This window comes from Balaenoptera musculus, chromosome 3 (genome assembly GCF_009873245.2).
Source record: "Balaenoptera musculus isolate JJ_BM4_2016_0621 chromosome 3, mBalMus1.pri.v3, whole genome shotgun sequence".
Classification (NCBI taxonomy): domain Eukaryota; kingdom Metazoa; phylum Chordata; class Mammalia; order Artiodactyla; family Balaenopteridae; genus Balaenoptera; species Balaenoptera musculus.
In genome coordinates this window covers 150,667,281-150,688,738 of record NC_045787.1, presented here as the reverse complement: position 1 = coordinate 150,688,738, position 21,458 = coordinate 150,667,281, and the positions used below count along the sequence as shown (strand labels likewise).

The 21,458-nt window shown below is 46.6% G+C and overlaps 2 protein-coding genes across 2 annotated transcripts; one reads left to right on the top strand and one right to left on the bottom strand.

The window, feature by feature from the left end:
* Positions 1-619: 619 nt before the first annotated feature.
* On the bottom strand, positions 620-2,350 carry LOC118892253 (elongation factor 1-alpha 1-like). The gene has a single exon (XM_036846649.1). It carries the CDS (start codon positions 2,283-2,285, stop codon positions 897-899), a length of 1,389 nt encoding a protein of 462 aa, XP_036702544.1. The 5' UTR covers positions 2,286-2,350; the 3' UTR covers positions 620-896.
* A 5,476-nt stretch (positions 2,351-7,826) lies between these two features.
* Positions 7,827-20,857, top strand: F12 (coagulation factor XII). Its single transcript, XM_036847311.1, is given in 18 exon segments — positions 7,827-7,883; positions 8,250-8,307; positions 16,489-16,606; positions 17,300-17,336; positions 17,339-17,372; positions 17,656-17,766; positions 17,906-18,037; positions 18,204-18,308; positions 18,455-18,626; positions 18,712-18,941; positions 19,041-19,272; positions 19,520-19,563; positions 19,566-19,628; positions 19,724-19,885; positions 20,437-20,483; positions 20,486-20,548; positions 20,550-20,592; positions 20,682-20,857. Coding segments are annotated over 18 exon segments (1,884 nt in total).
* Positions 20,858-21,458: the final 601 nt, after the last annotated feature.

Genomic DNA, 21,458 nt, shown 5'->3' with positions numbered 1-21,458 from the left:
GGCTACTGTATTGGAGAACACAGGTAGAGAATATTTCCATCATTGCAGAAGTTCTGACAGGCAGCGCTGGTCTGGAGGAAGGAGTGGCTTCCATTTGTACAAATGTTCCATTATGGTGGCTTGAATGACTGGGATAAAAATGGTGCCACCGAGTGAGGAGGAATGAAGGATGATGGGCTGGGTACCTTCTGACCCCCTAAACTTGTCTTTGAACAGGCAGTTCTGCCACCTCTTGAAATGTACACCCCCAAGTCTCTGCTACAGAGGAGTGGGGTCTGTGTGTGTCTGTGGATCCAGGCACCTGTGAGCAGGAACTTGATGGTTTCTCCCTTCTCATCCCATAGACTGACACCCCAGGTATGGAAAGACAGAAACCAGGGTGAGGAGATGGTGCCTTTCTGCTCTGATACAAAGCAGTTGATGGAAGGGACCCAGATGTTCAGGGGGAACTGGGCACGCGTGTAGAAATTGCTGAGGCGGGGGGTGTCCACATGGGAAAGTTTCTTTGTAAACTCCTATAGACTGAAGGTTTCCTGATTGAAGTTCGTTGCTGTTTTTTTCCCTCCAGTCCCTGCTTCTAAGGTCATCGTTTTCCTATTCTTTTTTTTTTTTTTCTCTTTAAACTTTTTTAATGGGTCTCAAATTCTGTGACAGATTTTTGGTCAAGTTGTTTCCATTAAAAAGTACTGATTTTAAAAACTAATAACTTAAAACTGCCACACACAAAACAAATGGTCCACAACACATTCTCCTTTCCTTCTGAAGGTTTTACGATGCATTGTTATCATTAACCAATCTTTTGCTATTAAACTTAAATGGCCAATTGAGACAAACAGTTCTGAGACCGTTCTTCCACCACTGATTAAGACTGGGGTGGCAGGTACTGGGGATAATATTCATTTAACCCTCTGAGCTTTCTGGGCGGACTTGGTGACCTTGCCAGCGCCAGCTGCCTTCTTGTCCACTGCTTTGATGACACCCACAGCAACCGTCTGTCTCATGTCACGAACAGCAAAGCGGTCCAGAGGAGGATAGTCAGAGAAGCTCTCAACACACATGGGTTTGCCAGGAACCATATCAACGATGGCAGCATCACCAGATTTCAAGAATTTGGGGCCATCTTCCAGCTTTTTCCCAGAACGACGATCTATCTTCTCCTTCAGCTCAGCAAACTTGCAGGCAATGTGAGCTGTGTGACAATCCAGCACAGGTGTATAGCTGGCACTGATTTGGCCTGGATAGTTCAAGATAATCACCTGAGCTGTGAAGCCAGCTGCTTCCATCGGTGGGTCATTCTTGCTGTCACCAGCCACATTGCCACGACGAACATCTTTGACAGACACGTTCTTGACATTGAAGCCCACGTTGTCCCCAGAAAGGGCTTCACTCAAAGCTTCATGGTGCATTTCAACAGATTTCACTTCAGTTGTCACGTTGACTGGAGCAAAGGTGACCACCATGCCAGGTTTGAGAACACCAGTCTCCACTCGACCCACAGGGACAGTGCCAATACCACCAATTTTGTAGACGTCTTGGAGGGGCAAACGCAAGGGCTTGTCAGTTGGGCGAGTTGGTGGCAGGATGCAATCCAGAGCTTCAAGCAGTGTGGTCCCACTGGCATTGCCATCTTTACGGGTGACTTTCCATCCCTCGAACCATGGCATGTTAGCACTTGGCTCCAGCATGTTGTCACCATTCCAGCCAGAAATTGGCACAAATGCTACTGTGTCGGGGTTGTAGCCAATTTTCTTAATGTAGGTGCTGACTTCCTTTACAATTTCCTCGTATCTCTTCTGGCTGTAGGGTGGCTCGGTGGAATCCATTTTGTTAACTCCAACAATTAGCTGTTTCACACCCAGAGTGTAGGCCAGAAGGGCATGCTCATGGGTCTGCCCATTCTTGGAAATACCTGCTTCAAATTCACCAACACCAGCAGCAACAATCAGGACAGCACAGTCAGCCTGGGATGTGCCTGTAATCATGTTTTTGATGAAGTCTCTGTGTCCTGGGGCATCAATGATGGTCACATAGTACTTGCTGGTCTCGAATTTCCATAGGGAGATATCAATGGTGATAGCACGCTCGCGTTCAGCTTTCAGTTTGTCCAAGACCCAGGCGTACTTGAAGGAGCCCTTCCCCATCTCGGCAGCCTCCTTCTCGAACTTTTCAATGGTTCTCTTGTCGATCCCACCACATTTGTAGATCAGATGGCCAGTAGTGGTGGACTTCCCCGAATCTACGTGTCCGATGACAACGATGTTGATGTGAGTCTTCTCCTTTCCCATTTTTGCTTAGGTTTAGCGGTGGTTTTCACGACACCTGTGTCCTGGCGACAAACCCATTGCGAAAAAGCTGTTTTCCTATTCTTTAAGCTACTGACTTACAGTGCTGATCACTAGCGGTTTTGTTTTGTTTTAGGAACTTCCTGGTAACAATGTATGAATTCTTGCTTGCATCAGTTAGGACTTTTGGTTGCAACTAAAACCGGCTTAAGTAAAAAACCGGAATTTATTGGTTTAAGTAACTGAAAAGTGTAGGTGGTGGTTCTGATTTCAAGTGTCATTGCATCCCAGGTCTCAAATGGTGTCACTCAAAATTTGTCTTTCCCATATTCTGACTCGGCTTTTAAAGACGGCTGCCAGCAGCTTCAACCTCACTTCCTACCAACATGGCAACTTTTATAGAAAGAGAAAGTGTCTATCTTGATTCCAGCAAAAATCCCGGGGTTGCCTCTCATTGGTTTGATTTGGGTCAGGTGTTCATTTTGAACCAATCACTGAGAACAGAAAGAGGCAGGGTTTTTTTTCTTCATTGTGAAAAAGTCTCTTTATTTTAAGAAAAAATTTAGTTAACAAAAAATTTAACAAGTTTCATTTAGCAAAATACACCCAAAAGGAAATCACAGTACAAAGAAAGTTTTAAGTCAAGGCCTCACCAGTTCCTACAGTATTAGTAATGTGTTTCAATTTCCAAAACTAACTCTTAAAAAGCTTAAACTTAACCTAAAAGATTTTAAATGAAAATAAACTAGAATGAACAAATATGAGAAATGTTCCTCTTTGAATAAGGGATCTAGCACCCTGAGTTTTCCTAAAGAGGCAGTGTTCTAATTGACCAGGTCTGGATCACATGCCCACTCCACCCTCAGCTGAGGGATGGGGTAAGCTTTCTTATATCCACTTGATGGAAGGGGGAATGGGCCCCTCCCCAAAGGAACATTGAGGACTCTTACTAGATAAAGGGAGAATGAATGCTAAAGAAGGGAAAAGACAGATGTCCACCAGAGGTTCTCAAATTATGTTCCGCCACTGTATATACCTTTAATTTTACGGAAGTCAAAGAAAGGAAGTAGGAATGGAGAGAAGTGGAGGGATTTGAGAAATATGTGGGCGGTGTAATGAACAGAACTTGGAGGCTGGTTAGACTTGAGGGATAAGGGAGAGTGAAAGGCCTTGGCTGCAAGCAACAGAACGTGGCTCTAGCTACTTAAACAAAAGGGAATTTACTTTATGGGAATGCCCTCAGCGGTTCATAGCATCAACTAGAAGGAATAGGCTTGGAAATAAGAAGGCATTAAGGGCCACTAGAGGATCTGGAAGCAGGAATTACAGCAGACACTTTGGTTGTCTAACTAATATCCAATACCACTCCCCTTCCTCTTTTGCAGAGTCCCAATTCTGTTCCTGTGGCCACTTTACCTCACAGCCTGACTTGGCTCCAGGGTTGATTGGCCTAAGACAGGACATCCCCTTACCCTTGCCAGAGATTGGTTTAGGAGTGTCAGGTAACCCAGTTGTGGCCATTGAGCCATGAGGGGAGGTCTGCTTGGGATTTTTTTGGGAGGAAGGTTTCCTCATTTCTAAGAAAGATCTACTGGAAGGGAAGGTTCCTCTTCATTGGAGTTTAGACGTGATTCTTGGAGCTGTGGCAGCCATCTTGTGACCATGAGGGAATCAGCCTGAAGGTATACACACTGAGGACCATAGTAAACAAAAAGAAGAAAGAACATGGGTTCTTTTTTTTTTTTTTTAATTTTTTAATTTATTATTTATTTATTATTTTTATTTTTGGCTGTGTTGGGTCTTCGTTTCTGTGTGAGGGCTTTCTCCAGTTGCGGCGAGTGGGGGCCACTCTTCATCGCGGTGCGTGGACCTTTCACTATCGCGGCCTCTCTTGTTGCGGAGCACAGGCTCCAGACGCGCAGGCTCAGTAGTTGTGGCTCACGGGCCCAGTTGCTCCGCGGCATGTGGGATCTTCCCAGACCAGGGCTCGAACCCGTGTCCCCTGCATTGGCAGGCAGATTCTCAACCACTGCGCCACCAGGGAAGCCCCAGAACATGGGTTCTTGATGACATTGTTAAACCACTGAAAGCACTGTTCCTGGAACCCCTCCACTCTAGATCTCTTATGATACGAAATAATGCATTTGAATTTCCTTGCTACTTAAGCTTAGCTTTTGGAAGGCATCCTGACTTATGCCATGTAGCAGGGACAATCTGGTCGGGGCACAGTTGGTGCAATGGCAGACTTCCAACCCCAGCTCTTTTCACCATCCTTGGGTGGCCTGTTCAGGATTCAGAGTCCTGGGAGAGAGTGCCCATTGGCCACGTTTAGGCCCCTCTGACTATGTTAATGTAGGGAGAGGGTGATCTGGTCCATTAGGCTTCCAGAGTGGGAGGTGATCACTAGAAATTACCCTTCCCCCACACAATAGGGGAGGGGTGACCCCAAATAGAAACTGGGAGACTAGAGGAAGAGGAAGGGGGAATAGATGTTGAACATCCAAATACCCATGAATGTCCATCTCCAGTCCCAACAGACTGGATGCCTCATCTCACATTCCCTACAAAGCACCCTGTGCTTATCACATTCTTCATTTGACATGCTACATTCAGGTTTCTGTGAAGTTGTAGTACTCACACTGCCTGGAAGCTGTTCTCTCCCTTTCCCACCTGCAAAGCCCTATTCGTTGTGAAGACCTGTTTTAAAGGCCCCTTCCAGGCTTCCCTGGTGGCGCAGTGGTTAAGAATCCGCCTGCCAGTGCAGGGGGACATGGGTTCAAGCCCTTGTCCAGGAAGATCCCACATGCCGTGGAGCAAATAAGCCCATGCGCCGCAACTACTGAACCTGTGCTCTAGAGCCCGCGAGCCACAACTACTGAAGCCCATGCGCCTAGAGCCCGTGCTCCACAACAAGTGAAGCCACCACAGTGAGAAGCCCGGGCACCGCAACAAAGAGTAGCCCCTGCTCACCACAACTAGAGGAAGCCCACGCGCAGCAATGAAGACCCAACGCAGCCCAAAATAAATATAAATAAAATAAGTTAAAAGGCCCCTTCCATTTGGAGGGAGAGCTGGCTTCTCATCAGGAACAAGGAGGCAACATGGGACCAGCTCTAGGCCGTGGACTGTATTCAAGAACTGCAATCAAGAACTGATGAAAGGGGCTTCCCTGGTGGTGCAGTGGTTGAGACTCTGCCTACCAATGCAGGGGACGCGGGTTCAAGCCCTGGTCTGGGAAGATCCCACATGCCGCGGAGAAGTCCCAATAACTGTCACATCAACTTTTGAAAACAATTGTTGAAGTGGTGCCTCTACTCCTGCCGTCCTGTTGTTGTGTTTCTGTTCCAGGAAGTCTTCCATGGCCTGCCTCTCTTCCAGCAGAATTAAGGAATTGCTGCATTCTGTCTTCCCTTCATTTCCCACAAATTACTTTGTATCAGTCAGGACTTCTTTGAAAGCGATGGAAGTCCATTCAAATTGGTTTTAATTGGTGCATGTAACTGAGAATTCTTGAGAGTATCTCTAGTTTTAGGATCCAGGTTCTCAAATAAAATAATCAGTAATCAATTTATCTGTATTAGTTATCAAATGCTGGGTAACAAATCATCCTAAAATTTATGGCTTAAAACAACAAAAATCAATTAGGATTTTCTCAAATTCAGAGTTTCAAGAATTCAGGAGCAGCTTAGCAGGATGGTCTGGCTTGAGGTCTCTAATGAGGTTGCAGGCCAGATGGTTGGGGCTGCAGTATCCATATCAAAAGTGGTTCATTCACATGGCTGTCCAGTTGGTGCTGGCTGTTGGCAGGAGGCTTTACTTTCTTCCCTCATGGGCCTCTCTGCAGGGCTGCTTAAGTGTCCTCACAGCATGGCAGCTGGCCTCCCCCGGAGTGAGTGATCCATGAGACCAAGGCAAAAATTGCAATGCCTTTTTTGATCTGGGCTTGGAAGTCAAACACAATCATTTCTTCCATATTCTATTGGACACACAGAACAGCTCTGAATCAGTTTTAGAAGAGACTATTCAAGGTCATGAATCCCAGGAGGTGAGAATCAAGGGGGACCATCTAGGAGGTTGCCTCCTACAGCATTCCTCCATCCTTCCTTCCCTGTTTGCTCTGCTATTCCTGTGTGTATGCTTCATTCTCAGGCAGGCCTTCCCCAGGCAGTGACAGAGATGGCCATCAACATCTCCAGGCTTGCATTCTTAGGGACCCCAGGGGGAAGAAAGCACCTTTATCATAAAAGTTCTGGTGAAAGTCCCAAGGCTGACTCTGATTGGCCAAACTTGTGTATAGCTTATCCCTGAACCAATCGCTGTGGTCTAGAGATACCATGCTCTGATTGGCCAGACCTAGGCCACACCCCCAGCCCTAGAACTGAGGATAGAGTGGGCAGCACTAGAGACTCATGGAGCGGATGAATGAGGAGTGGTTCCCAAAGGAAAAAGCAGGGTGTCCTTACTGAACCAAGGTGGATGGTTGTTGGGCAGGAAAAATAATACATGCCCAACCTATCTCCCTCCTTTGTGCTCCAGTTGCATATTTTAGCACCCCTTGGTTTAGTATTTTTAGTATTTTTTCCATGGGATAATTTACTTTCTTTGTAGGTAGAACTCTAAGATGGCCCCCAAGTTCCCTGGTGTAAACATACCTTCTCCCAGTCATTTAATCAAACACTAATCCAGATGCTTCTATAGAAGAATGCTGCAAATGTAAGTAAGGTCCCAAATCAGCTGACCTTAAGACAGGGAGATTCTCCTTAGTGGGCCTCACCTAATCAGATGAGCCCTTAAAAGTGACAGGGTTCTTCCTGGAAAAAGAAATTCAAAGGGTAAGAGAGTCAACGTGGGGGAGATTCTCTGTTGTTGGCTTGGAAGATCGAAGGGGCTCTTTGGCAAGAAATGCAGGTAGCTTCTAGCAGCTGGGGGCAACCCCTGGCTTGCAAACAAAAAGGGACCTCAGTCCTACAAACACAAGAAACTGAATTCTGCCAATGACCTGAATGACCTTGGAAGGGAATTTTTCCCCAGAGCCTCCAGAAAACTTAGCCTTGATCTCAGTTTTGTGAGACCTTGAGCAGAAAACTGAGTCACGCAGTGCTGGACTTTTGACCCACAGATTTACGAACTAATTAATGGGTATTATTTTAAGCTGCAAAGTTTGTGGTTAATTTTAGGCAGCAATAGAAAATGAATATACTTCTCCATGGACTCTAAGATTCCTAAAGTAGGGAGCTTCTCTTGGATCTCCTTAAACTCCTCATCCCCAATAGGACCTGAAACAAAGATGGTCCCTCTTCCTGCTTCCAGTTCCATTATCTGGGAAAGAGAGGAGGAACCCCACTCCTTATTATGCTACTCCCACCCACCAGCTCCCAACTTTCCCATCCTTGGGGGCCCATCAAGGAAACTCTCTGCTTGGCTTTCCATAAACAGCCCAGGAGGGCAGCTCGACCAATCTCTGCTTCCCAGGCCTTAGGGACCTTTGACCAGTTCTATTGATCTGGACTCCTGGGCAAGTGGTTGGACCAACAGACAGACGCCATGAGGGCTCTGCTGCTCCTGGGGGTCCTGCTGGTGAGCATGGAGTCAGCAGTTTTGGTAAGGGCTGTGGGAACCAGGAGGGTTGTACTGGGATGGCCCTGGGATGGCCCTATCACAGCCTTGGCCTCTGCACATGACCTTTTAGTCTAGGTGATTGGAAGGCCTGTTTGGAAAGACTAGGCAAGCCTATAAGGCCAAAGTAGAGGAGAGAGAGACAGACAGTGCTGGTGGATATGAGGACATGGCCTGCATTACTGGGGAAGGGGGACCTTGAGGAGACAATGGGAGGAGGAAGGAGGGGTCCAGGCCTTCTGAGGAAATCTCTGCATTTCTGGACTGTGAAAGGAAGCTGGGGACTAGCATGGGATCGGGGCAGGCAACGACTTTCAGGGAAAATTCCCGGCTTTCTTCTCTCTGCCATAGACTCCACCTTGGAAAGCCCCCAAGCAGCATAAGTTCATAGAGAGTGAGCACACAGTGGGTAAGTAGCCTGGGTCCGCCTCCTGAGAGACCCTTGAACAGGGATGAGTATGGCAGGGAGTGTGAAGATTGTTAGTCTCTGGCCCTTGGGGTGAGGGGAAGGATCCTGGGCGCTCTTCACTCTCATCCCCAGAGTTGTCTGGCTGGCATTCAGACCTGAGTGCCTACTATATGCCAGGTCTTGTGCACATGGGTGCTGGGGATCCAGAGTGATAGTGAACTGAGTGCTCCTTGAGGGCAAGGCTGGGGCTGTATCTGAGTGTCTGGTCCAGTACCTGCCAGTCTTTCTCGGTTTCCCCAGCCTCCCCCTTCCTTTCCTCTCCTCGATACATCTCGCAGGCATCAGTCATGCCACACAGAGGCCAGGGCCCTTGACAGACAAGGAAGTATCAAGAGCAGGGCTCTGGAGCCCAAATGCCTCTGAATCCCAGCTTCATCCCTTATGTGCTGGATGGCTCTGGACCAATGACTTGACTTCTCCAAGCTTAAATTCCCACCTGTAAAATGAGGCTGGTAATGGTAAAACTCTTAGGGCTGTGGAGAAGGAGAAATGAGTCATTAATCCCAGTGAGGCACTCAGCCCACAGTTTGGTGCATGGTAAATGCTTAAAATATATTCGCTTTTATTATCAAGCTCCCTTTTAGATGGTGGATATCTGCCATCTCCCCCCTGCCATAGTTCCCCATTGCCTTTATTCTTCCAGGCACTAAATATTTACCTAGAATTGTAAACTAGATTGAGCCTGCCCTGGCAAGCCTGCCCTGATGGGATCAGGCCCAGCCCCTTAGCATGGCACTGAGGCAATCCTGAGTACCTAACCTCCTCTCCTAAGCACTCCACACCTAGCCAAACTGCTCTCCTCCTTCTAGCCTGACCCAACCTAGCTGCCCTGCCCTTGCCTAATCACCTACTTAGGGTCCTACTCTTCTGTGTCCATTCCATTTGCATCTTAAAGGTCCGTCTCAGACCCCTCTCTCTTCCTTTAATGTCCCGTCCCTGATTTGGCCCTCAGCACAAGTGTCACTGGGCCTCTAATACAAAATAGCAGCTAACGTACTATGTGCCAGACTCTGTGTAAGTGTTTTATAGACACGATCTCATTTAAGTTTCGCAACACTCCTCTGAAATAGATAGAATCAATTCTCATTATTCGTGGTAGTCATGTTCTATGAAGTCACCATGAACACTGAATTAGCAAAAACTGAACCATTGCTCCTAGAGGAAATATAGGGTTAGGTTCCTGTGAGCTCTGGTCACAACATTTTCATCAACATATAACCTTATTTTATGTGTGATTCTGTTTAAAGACACCTTACTTAATATATATTATTGATTCATTGATATTAAATTCATGGCCAGAGGCACTATAGTTCATGCCTGGACGAAGCTGATCTAACCCACAAGTGTTCTCCATAATGTACATCACAGCCCTCTTGCACTTTGGAACACTGGACAGCACTTCAGCACTCTATTTGGGGGCCGTTTTCAACAGCAAAATCATGTATCAAAAGCACAAAATTTGAAAAACATAGCACTAAATAGAGCATGAAAAGGACACTTGTTGAGAAGCAAGAAGAACTACAATCCTGCAGCCTGTGGAACAAAAAACAGATTCACAGAAAGATAAGATGAAAAAACAGAGGGCTATGTACCAGATGAAGGAACAAGATAAAACCCCAGAAAAACAACTAAGTGAAGTGGAGATAGGCAACCTTCCAGAAAAAGAATTCAGGATAATGATAGTGAAGATGATCCAGGACCTCGGAAAAAGAATGGAGGCAAAGATCAAGAAGATGCAAGAAATGTTTAACAAAGATCTAGAAGAATTAAAGAACAAACAAACAGAGATTAACAATACAATAACTGAAATGAAAAATACACTAGAAAGAATCAATACCAGAATAACTGAGGCAGAAGAACGAATAAGTGACCTGGAAGACAGAATGGTGGAATTCACTGCTGTGGAAGAGAATAAAGAAAAAAGAATGAAAAGAAATGAAGACAGCCTGAGAGACCTCTGGGACAACATTACACGCAACAACATTCTCATTATAGGGGTCCCAGAAGGAGAAGAGAGAGAGAAAGGACCCAAGAAAATATTTGAAGAGATTATAGTCAAAAACTTCCCTAACATGGGAAAGGAAATAGCCACCCAAGTGCAGGAAGTGCAGAGAGTCCCATACAGGATAAACCCAAGGAGAAACACGCCAAGACACATAGTAATCAACTTGGCAAAAATTAAAGACAAAGAAAAATTATTGAAAGCAGCAAGGGAAAAACGACAAATAACGTACAAGGGAACTCCCATAAGGTTAACAGCTGATTTCTCAGCAGAAACTCAACAAGCCAGAAGGGAGTGGCATGACATATTTAAAGTGATGTAAGGGAAGAACACAACCTTGATTACTCTACCTGGCAAGGATCTCATTCAGATTCGATGGAGAAATCAAAAGCTTTACAGAAAAGCAAAAGCGAAGAGAATTCAGCACCACCAAACTAGCTCTACAACAAATGCTAAAGGAGCTTCTCTAAGTGGAAAACACAAGAGAAGAAAAGGACCTACGAAAACAAACCCCAAACAATTAAGAAAGAGGTAATAGGAACATACATATCGATAACTACCTTAAACGTGAATGGATTAAATGCTCCAACCAAAAGACACAGGCTCACTGAATGGATACAAAAACAAGACCCATATATATATGCTGTCTACAAGAGATCCACTTCAGACCTAGGGACACATACAGGCTGAAAGTGAGGGGATGGAAAAAGATATTCCATGCAAATGGAAATCAAAAGAAATCTGGAGTAGCTATACTCATATCAGATAATATAGACTTTAAAATGAAGAATGTGGGCTTTCCTGGTGGCGCAGTGGTTGAGAATCTGCCTGCCAATGCAGGGGACACGGGTTCGAGCCCTGGTCTGGGAAGATCCCACATGCTGCGGAGCAACTGGGCCCGTGAGCCACAACTACTGAGCCTGCGCCTCTGGAGCCTGTGCTCCGCAACAAGAGAGGCCGTGAGAATGAGAGGCCCGCGCAGCGCGATGAAGAGTGGCCCCCGCTTGCCACACCTAGAGAAAGCCCTCGCACAGAAACGAAGACCCAACACGCCATAAATAAATAAATAAATAATTCTTTAAAAAAATAAAAATAAAAATAAAAAAATAAAATAAAATGAAGAATGTTACAAGAGACAAGGAAGGACACTACTTAATGATCAAGGGATCAATCCAAGAAGAAGATACAACAATTATAAATATATATGCACCCAACATAGGAGCACCTCAATACACAAGGCAACTGCTAACAGCTATAAAAGAGGAAATCGACAGTAACACAACAATAGTGGGGGACTTTTAACATCTCACTTACACCAATGGACAGATCATCCAAACAGAAAATTAATAAGGAAACACAAGCTTTAAATAACACAGTAGACCAGATAGATTTAATTGATATTTATAGGACATTCCATCCAAAAACAGCAGATTACACTTTTTTCTCAAGGGCACACGGAACATTCTCCAGGATAGATCACATCTTGGGTCACAAATCAAGCCTCAGTAAATTTAAGAAAATTGAAATCATATCAAGCACCTTTTCTGACCACAACGCTATGAGATTAGAAATCAATTACAAGGAAAAAAATGTAAAAAACACAAACACATGGAGGCTAAACAATACGTTACTAAATAACCAAGAGATCACTGAAGAAATCAAAGAGGAAATCAGAAAGTACCTAGAGACAAATGACAATGAAAACACGATGATCCAAAACCTACGGGATGCAGCAAAAGCAGTTCTAAGAGGGAAGTCTATAGCGATACAATCCTACCTCAAGAAACAACAGACATCTCAAATAAACAATCTAACCTTACACCTAAAGGAACTAGAGAAAGAAGAACAAACAAAACCCAAAGTTAGTAGAAGGAAAGAAATCATAAAGATCAGAGCAGAAATAAATGAAATAGAAACAAAGAAAACAATAGCAAAGATCAATAAAACTAAAAGTTGGTTCTTTGCGAAGATAAACAAAATTGATAAACCATTAGCCAGACTCATCAAGAAAAAGAGGCAGAGGACTCAAATCAATAAAATTAGAAATGAAAAGGAGAAGTTACAGCAGACACTGCAGAAATACAAAGCATCCTAAGAGACTACTACAAGCAACTCTATGCCAATAAAATGGACAACCTGGAAGAAATGGACAAATTCTTAGAAAGGTATAGCCTTCCAAGACTGAACCAGGAAGAAATAGAAAATATGAACAGACCAATCACAAATAATGAAATTGAAACTGTGATTAAAAACCTTCCAGCAAACAAAAGTCCAGGACCAGATGGCTTCACAGGTGAATTCTATCAAACATTTAGAGAAGAGCTAACACCCATCCTTCTCAAACTCTTCCAAACAATTGCAGAGGAAGGAACACTCCCAAACTCATTCTATGAGGCCACCATCACCCTGATACCAAAACCAGACAAAGACACTACGAAAAAAGAAAATTACAGACCAATATCACTGATGAATATAGACGCAAAAATCCTCAACAAAATACTAGCAAACATAACTCAACAACACATTAAAAGGATCATACACCATGATCAAGTGGGATTTATCCCAGGGATGCAAGGATTCTTCAATATACGCAAATCAATCAATGTGATACACCATATTAACAAATTGAAGAAGAAAAACCATATGATCATCTCAATAGATGCAGAAAAAGCTTTTGACAAAATTCAACACCCATTTATGATAAAAACTCTCCAGAAAGTGGGCATAGAGGGAACCTACCTCAACATAATAAAGGTCATATACGACAAACCCACAGCAAACATCATTCTCAATGGTGAAAAACTGAAAGCATTTCCTCTAAGATCAGGAACAAGCAAGGGCAAGGATGTCCACTCTCACCACGATTATTCAACATAGTTTTGGAAGTCCTAGCCACGGCAGTCAGAGAAGAAAAAGAAATAAAAGGAATGCAAATTGGAAAAGAAAAAGTAAAACTGTCACTGTTTGCAGATGACATGATACTATACATAGAGAGTCCTAAAGATGCCACCAGAAAATGACTAGAGCTAATCAATGAATTTGGTAAAGTTGCAGGATACAAAATTAATGCACAGAAATCTCTTGCATTCCCATACACTAATGATGAAAAATCTGAAAGAGAAATTATGGAAACACTCCCATTTACCATTGCAACAAAAAGAATAAAATACCTAGGAATAAACCTACCTAGGGAGACAAAAGACCTGTATGCAGAAAACTATAAGACACTGAAGAAAGAAATTAAAGATGATACCAACAGATGGAGAGATATACCGTGTTCTTGGATTGGAAGAATCAGTATTGTGAAAATGACTATACTACCCAAAGCAATCTACAGATTCGATGCAATCCCTATCAAATTACCACTGGCATTTTTTACAGAACTAGAACAAAAAATCTTAAAATTTGTATGGAGACACAAAAGACCCCGAATAGCCAAAGCAATCTTGAGGGAAAAAAACGAAGCTGGAGGAATCAGCCTCCCTGACTTCAGACTATACTACAAAGCTACAGTAATCAAGACAATATGGTACTGGCACAAAAACAGAAATATAGATCAATGGAACAGGATAGAAAGCCCAGAGATAAACCCACGCGCATGTGGTCACTGTATATTTGACAGAGGAGGCAAGGATATACAATGGAGAAAAGACAGTCTCTTCAATAAGTGGTGCTGGGAAAACTGGACAGCTACATGTAAAAGAATGAAATTAGAACATTCCCTAACACCATCACAAAAATAAACTCAGAATGGATTAGAGACCTAAATGTGAGACCGGACACTGTAAAACTCTTAGAGGAAAACATAGTAAGAACACTCTTTGACATAAATCACAGCAAGATCTTTTTTGATCCACCTCCTAGAGTAATGGAAATAAAAACAAAAATAAACAAATGGGACCTAATGAAACTTCAAAGCTTTTGCATAGCAAAGGAAACTACAAACAAGATGAAAAGACAATCCTCAGAATGAGAGAAAATATTTGCAAACGAATCAATGGACAAAGGATTAATCTCCAAAATATATAAACAGCTCATGGAGCTCAATATTAAAAAAACAAACAACCAAATTGAAAAATGGGCAGAAGACCTAAATAGACATCTCTCCAAAGAAGACATAGAGATGGCCAAGAAGCACATGAAAAGCTGCTCAACACCACTAATTATTAGAGAAATGCAAATCAAAACTACAATGAGGTATCACCTCACACCAGTTAGAATGGGCATCATCAGAAAATCTACAAACAACAAATGCTGGAGAGGGTGTGGCGAAAAGGGAACCCTCTTGCACTGTTGGTGGAATGTAAATTGATACAACCACTACGGAGAACAGTATGTTGGTTCCTTAACAAACTAAAAATAGAATTACCATATGACCCAGAAATCCCACTACTGGGCATATACCCAGAGAAAACCATAATTCAAAAAGACATATGCACCCCAATGTTCATTGCAGCACTATTTACAATAGCCAGGACATGGAAGCAACGTAAATGCCCATTGACAGACGAATGGATAAAGAAGATGTGGTACATATAAACAATGGAATATTACTCAGCCATAAAAGGGAACGAAGTTGGGTCATTTGTAGAGACGTGGATGGATCTAGAGTCTGTCATACAGAGTGAAGTAAGTCAGAAAGAGAAAAACAAATGTCGTATATTAACGCATATATGTGGAACCTAGAAAAATGGTACAAATCAACCAGTTTGCAGGGCAGAAATTGAGACACAGATGTAGAGAACAAACATGTGGAAAACAAGGGGGGAAAGTGGCAGGGGTGGGGTGGTGTGATGAATTGGGAGATTGGGATTGACATATATACACTAATATGTATAAAATGGATAACTTATGAGAACTTGCTGTATAAAAAAATAAATAAAATTTAAAAATTAAAAAAAAAAAAGACACTGGTTTACAGTAGGAGTTGAAACAAGAAGCAGAGCATCACCTTGTTTGACCTCAGCTGGGAATGTGCACTTGGGCTGACTCAAATTTTTCACCACTCTGTGCATGTCCACAAATGACAGTGAAAGCACCTTGAGTATTGGTTTGGGGTTACAGATAAATTTTAGCAAGAAGTGCAGATAAGCAAATACAGAATCTGAATGAGGCTCAATTGTACTATTTTTAAAAATTACAATAGCAATATTTTTTTTGTAAAAACTTTATAAATTACGGAAATAGAAAAGAAGGAAAAGTCACCCATAATCCACTATCTTCCTAAAACCACTGTTACAAATTTTGGAGATTTCATTCTAGATTTATTTTTTATGCATATGTAAATATGTTTGTACAAAAATAGGACCATACTGACATGCTGGGTTTTTTTTTTAATAAATGTATTTATTTATTTATTTTTGTCTGAGTTGGGTCTTTGTTGCTGCGCGCAGGGTTTATCTCTAGTTGCCACGAGTGGGGGCTACTCTTCGTTGCGGTGCACAGGCTTCCCATTGCGGTGGCTTCTCTTGTTGCGGAGCACGGGCTCTAGGTGTGTAGACGTGCAGGCTTCAGTAGCTGCAGCACGCACGGGCTGTGTTGTGGCGCACGGGCTTAGCTGCTCTGAGGCATGTGGGATCTTTCCGGACCAGGGCTTGAACCCGTGTCCCCTGCATTGGCAGGCGGATACTTATCCACTGCGCCACCAGGGAATCCCCGTCTCAACCATTTTTAAGTGTACAGTTCAGTGATATTAAGTACACTCATATTGTTGTGCAATCATTACCACCATCTGTCTCCAGAATTCTTTGCATCTTGCAAAACTGAAATCCTTCATCTGTACTATGTATGATTTTTGCCATTTTTAACAGATGAGAAAACTAAGGCTCAGAGTGGTCAAGTGACTTCAACATTCACCAATTATTTATTAAGTGCCTACTTTGCGGCAAGCACTCTTCTAGGCCTGGAGGCTGCAGACTTGTCTAAAATCACGCAGTTAGTAGTTGGTGGAGTCAGGAGTCCACCAACTGACTCCAGAAACCCAACTCTTAAGCAGGATGTGGTCTTGAAGGCACAATGATCTTTTCAAAGGTCTATCCTTTTTCCAACCAGACTCTGAGGGGTGGTACCTGGGGAATGGGGCACGGGGAAAGTCATTAAGGAGTGTGTTACCCCTGCAGTTCTCACTGTCACCAGGGAGCCCTGCCACTTCCCCTTCCAGTACCACCGGCAGCTGTATCACAAATGTATCCACAGAGGCTGGCCCGGCCCCGACCCTGGTAAGACTACCCCGGAAGGGTTGGAGCAGGGGTCTGGGGGAGGTGGACTCTGCCCATCCTTCTGTCCAAGGAACCCTGCTTGGAGAGAAGGGGCTGTGATAGGAAAGGGCAGCCCAGCCCCTTGGGCAGAGCTAGGAAGCTTTATCTCTTTCTTTCTTCCTTTTTTTATTTATTGAAGTATAGTTGATTTACAATATAGTGTTGGTTTCAGGTGTACAGCAAAATGATTCAGTTATATATATATATTTTTTCAGATTATTTTCCATTATAAGTTATTACAAGATATTGAGTATAGTTCCCTGTATTATACAGTAAATCCTTGTTGCTTATCTATGTTATGTATAGTAGTGTGTATCTGTTAATCTCATATTCCTAATTTATCCCCCCCACCCCCGCTTTCCCCTTTGGTAACTGTAAGTTTGTTTTCTATGTCTGTAAGTCTGTTTCTGTTTTGTATATAGATTCATTTGTGTTACTGTTTAGATTCCACATATAAATGCTATCACATATTATTTGTCTTTCTCCATCTGACTTACTTCACTTAGTATGGTATTCCCTAGGTCCACCCATGTTACTGCAAATGGCAATATTTCATTCTTTTTTAATGACTGAGTAATATTCCATTGTGTATATACCACGTCTTCTTAAACCAATCATCCGTTGATGGGCACTTGGGTCACTTCCATGTCTTAAGCCTTATCTCTGTCTACAGGTGTGCTACCACCCCCAACTTTGAGAAGGATCAGCGATGTGGGCATACTGCCTGGAGCCAAAGAAAGTGAAAGGTGCCACACAACCTTTGGGGTGGCCCAGGGCCCTCTCCCTGACCCTAGCTACTCTCCTGGGTATCATCAGATCTAAAACATATGGGACTCTGGGCCCACCTATGTCCTTCCCTCCCAGAGGGAGAAGTTCTAAGAGGGGGTAGCCCCCTTTTTCCGGTGGGTAAACTAAGGCTTGGAAATTTGGAGGGCCAAGGTCAAAAGACAAGCAGGTTTGGGTAGGGACTTGGCCCCATCTGTTTGATTCAGGCTCCCCACTCTTTCTCCCCCTGTGTTCATCTCTCAGATCACTGCAGCAAACACAACCCCTGCCAGAAAGGAGGGACCTGTGTGAACATGCCAAACGGCCCACACTGCATCTGTTCAGATCACTTCACTGGGAAGCACTGCCAGAGAGGTAAGGAGATGCTGAGGCCAGGGGAGGGGCTGCTGGGGAACAGGGGCAGCCACAGGCCTACTGAAGAGGTCCAGTGGATTCCCAGAGACTTGGCATGGTCCCACACTCTCCTGAGACTACCCTACCCCTTTGTCCCCAGAGAAGTGCTTTGAGCCCCAGCTTCTTTGGTTCTTCCAGAAGAATGAAATATGGCATAGGCTTGAGCTGGCAGGTGTAGCCAAGTGCCAGTGCAAGGGTCCGAATGCCCAGTGCAAGCCACTGGCCAGCCAGGGTGAGTAGATGGGTGGGGAGCTGGCCAGGGAGGAGGGCAGAAGGTGGGAAAGAAAGGCTGGCAGGAGGCCAGGTGGTGTGCCAGCGTAAGAGGGAGCTCTCTGGGTGGGGGGTGGGGGGCGGGGGTCTTTGAGCCTAGGGGGGGCTCAGCATGCTCCTTCTCCCAGTCTGCCGTACCAACCCATGTCTCAGTGGGGGCAGCTGCCTACAGGCAGAGGGCCACCGCCTGTGCCGTTGCCCCACGGGCTACGCTGGACGCTTGTGCGAAGTGGGTGAGTTAGGGTGTCTGGGAAGAAGAAGCCCCGCCCCCACGTGGGAAGGGCTTGCAGAGAGGGAGGAGGGAGAGTGGAGAAGTGGGTGAGAGGGCGACAGGAGACCATTCCATACCCTAGCTGTAGGGAGCCTTCTCTCTCCCCAGACTTCAAGGCGAACTGCTACGACGACCGCGACCGCGGGCTCAGCTACCGCGGCGTGGCCCGGACTAAGCTCTCGGGCGCACCCTGTCAGCCGTGGGCCTCCGAGGCCACCTACTGGAATGTGACCGCAGAGCAAGCGCTGAATCGGAGACTGGGCGACCACGCCTTCTGCCGGTGCGCGGGTGGGGCAGGGCTGGGCGTCTCTTTCCGCCCCAGGGCCCTCTAGGGCTTCTCAACCAACCCCACCCCGTGGTTACAGGAACCAGGACAATGACACCCGCCCGTGGTGCTTTGTTTGGAGAGGCGACCGACTGAGCTGGAATTATTGCCGCCTGGCACGATGCCAGGCCCCAGCCCCGGCGGCGCCTCAAATCCCTCCTCCGATCCGGATCTCATCGGGGCACCAGTACTTCCCTTTGCCCTCGCTTTCGGCTTTGCAGAAACCTCAGCCCACGACCCAGACCCCGCTTCGACCCCTGACCTCAGGTAGTTGGGAAAGGTTAAGAATCCGAGCAGAGAAATCACGGGACGAGCTACATTCCAACTGATCGTGGGTCTCCCGGCCCTCAGCCTGGGCTTCTCCCACAGGCTAGTGCTCGCTGCCCGAGCAGCGGACTCCCCTGCCCAGCGCGGGCCCGGCGGGCTGTGGACAGCGGCTCCACAAACGGCTGTCCTCGCTGAGCCGCGTCGTCGGGGAACTGGTGGCGCTCCCCGGGGCGCATCCCTACATCGCCGCGCTGTAGCAGGGCCAGAATTTCTGCAGCGGCAGCCTCATCGCCCCCTGTTGGGTGCTGACCGCGGCTCACTGCCTGCAGAACCGGCGAGTGCCTGAGCGCTCAGCTCCCAGCCCGGGATCCCTAGCTCCTCTCTCCTCTGTGCCCAGCTTCCGCGCGACACCCGAACACGTGCCCTACCTCTCCGCGTCTCCGCCCACCTTTCCCCCTTCTCCCTTTCAGAGCTCCCCAGGAGGAAGCTGAAACCCAAGAAGGGGCTCGGAAAGAGGGGGCTCCCGCAGGATGCCTGTGGCCGGCTCTGAGCGCGCTTCCTTTTCCCGACCCTGCCCCCAGACCTGCGCCGAAGGAGCTGACAGTGGTGCTCGGCCAGGACCGCCGCTGGCCGTGCGCGCCTACCCCCTGCACGAGGCCTTCTCGCGTATCACCTACCAGCACGACCTGGGTGCGTGGGGGCGCCCCCGCGGGGATCAGGGGAAAGGGTGGGCAGTGCTCGAAGTCCTAGCGTCCCGGTCTCATGCTCCTCCCCGCTTGGATTAGCTCTGGTGCGCCTGCAGGAGAGCGCTGAAGGCTGCTGCGCGCACCCGTTGTCTTTCGTTCAGCCAGTGTGCCTGCCGAATAGCGCCGCCCGCCCGGCCGAATCCGAACCTGCGCTCTGCGAAGTGGCCGGCTGGGGTCACCAGTTAGAAGATAAGCAGAACGGCTGGGGGCGGGAGGGAGACCTCTGGCCACCGGGGTAGGCAAGAGAGGCCCGCAGGTTTGGTACCGCCAGGGACAGGTGGGGCCGACCTGGTGGATTGTGAGGACGTGCAGGGCCCTTGTCTCTTCAGTCTGCTTCTCCAAGAGCTTGGTATTCACTGTTGGGGGGCGTCCCCAAATCTGAGGCGTACCAGGAGGATCGCACTTTCTCTTGATTCCCTCTGGGCACAGGGCTGCAAGGGCTACTAGGACGCTGGCCCGCGCTGGAGCAGCAGGTGGGCTGGATGGGGACCAAGGTTTTGAGACACTGGATGGGAAGTGGGGGTGGGGTTCCGAAGCAGTCCTGCTTCCTCCTGGTTCATTCACATCACCGCTCCTCTCTGGCCTCAGTTTTCTCGTCTATGAAATAGTGTTAAAGGCAACTCACTCCCTCTCGGGCTTGCTGCGAGGGAGGCAGGAGATGAGCGGGTTTGAAAGAGCCTGGCGCAGCCAGGTCCATGGCCTGGGCGGAGAGGAGTCGGGAGGGGTGTGAGGACGGCGCTCTCGATTCGCAGGGTCAGGGGAATATTCCAGCTTCCTGCAGTAGAAGGAAGAAGCGGCACTCAGGTGCCACTCATCCGTCCGGAGCGCTGCTCCGCCCCCGATGTGCACGGAGCCGCCTTCACCCCCCGGCATGCTCTGCGCTGGCTTCCTCGAGGGTGGCACTGACGTGCCAGGTGAGCCCTTGGACCCGCTTGGCGCCCTCCTCTAACCCGGTCAAGTGCAGACCCCAAGCCAAGGGCGCTGAGCCGCGTGTCCCCGACCCAGGGTGACTCCAGGGGCCCTCTGGTGTGTGAGGATGAGACCGCAGAGCTCCAGCTCATCCTGCGGGGCATCGTCAGCTGGGGTTCAGGTTGTGGCGACCGCCACAAGCCGGGTGTATACACCGACGTGGCCAACTACCTAGCCTGGATCCGGGAGCACACTGCTTCCTGACCGCCCCGGGACTCGTCTTTCCCTCCTGGGCAATTCTGGAATGGAAGTATGGCTGAGGCATGATCATGGATAGCAAGGAATGTGTTCCATTCCCACCAGCGCTGCCAGCCCGGCGCCAGGCATGGCATAGAATTCAGTAAAGTGCTTTTGAAGATGCTTGAAAGGCACAGCTCTTCAGGGGTCCCGTCGGGAAATGCCAAGATAGTATACCGGTGCTCAACTTCTCCACACCCCTTCAGAGAACAGAATCTATTGAGATCTGCTGCAAGGTTTAGATTCATGTCCAGCTGACATTTATTAAGCCACACTGTGTACCAAACCTGTGCAAGGTGACTCCACAAGTATGAAACTAATATTTTAAGTTTATACAACAGGAGTTCTCAACCTTGACTGTACATCAGAATCACCACGGGGAGCTTTTTGAACCTATGCCCAACATCCACCTCAGGTCAATTAAATCAATATTTCTAGGGAAGGGGGGTGGGTGGGTAGCCGTTTGTTTTGTTTTGTTTTGTTTTGTTACAAACAGAAAAAAGTGAAATGTTTATTTGGCAGAAAACTTTTGAAGTTAATAAAGAAATGACAGTAACTGGTACACACA

Excerpts from the sequence above, each read along its gene's own strand:
- LOC118892253 (XM_036846649.1), bottom strand. The coding sequence starts at position 2,285 with ATGGGAAAGGAGAAGACTCACATCAACATCGTTGTCATCGGACACGTA.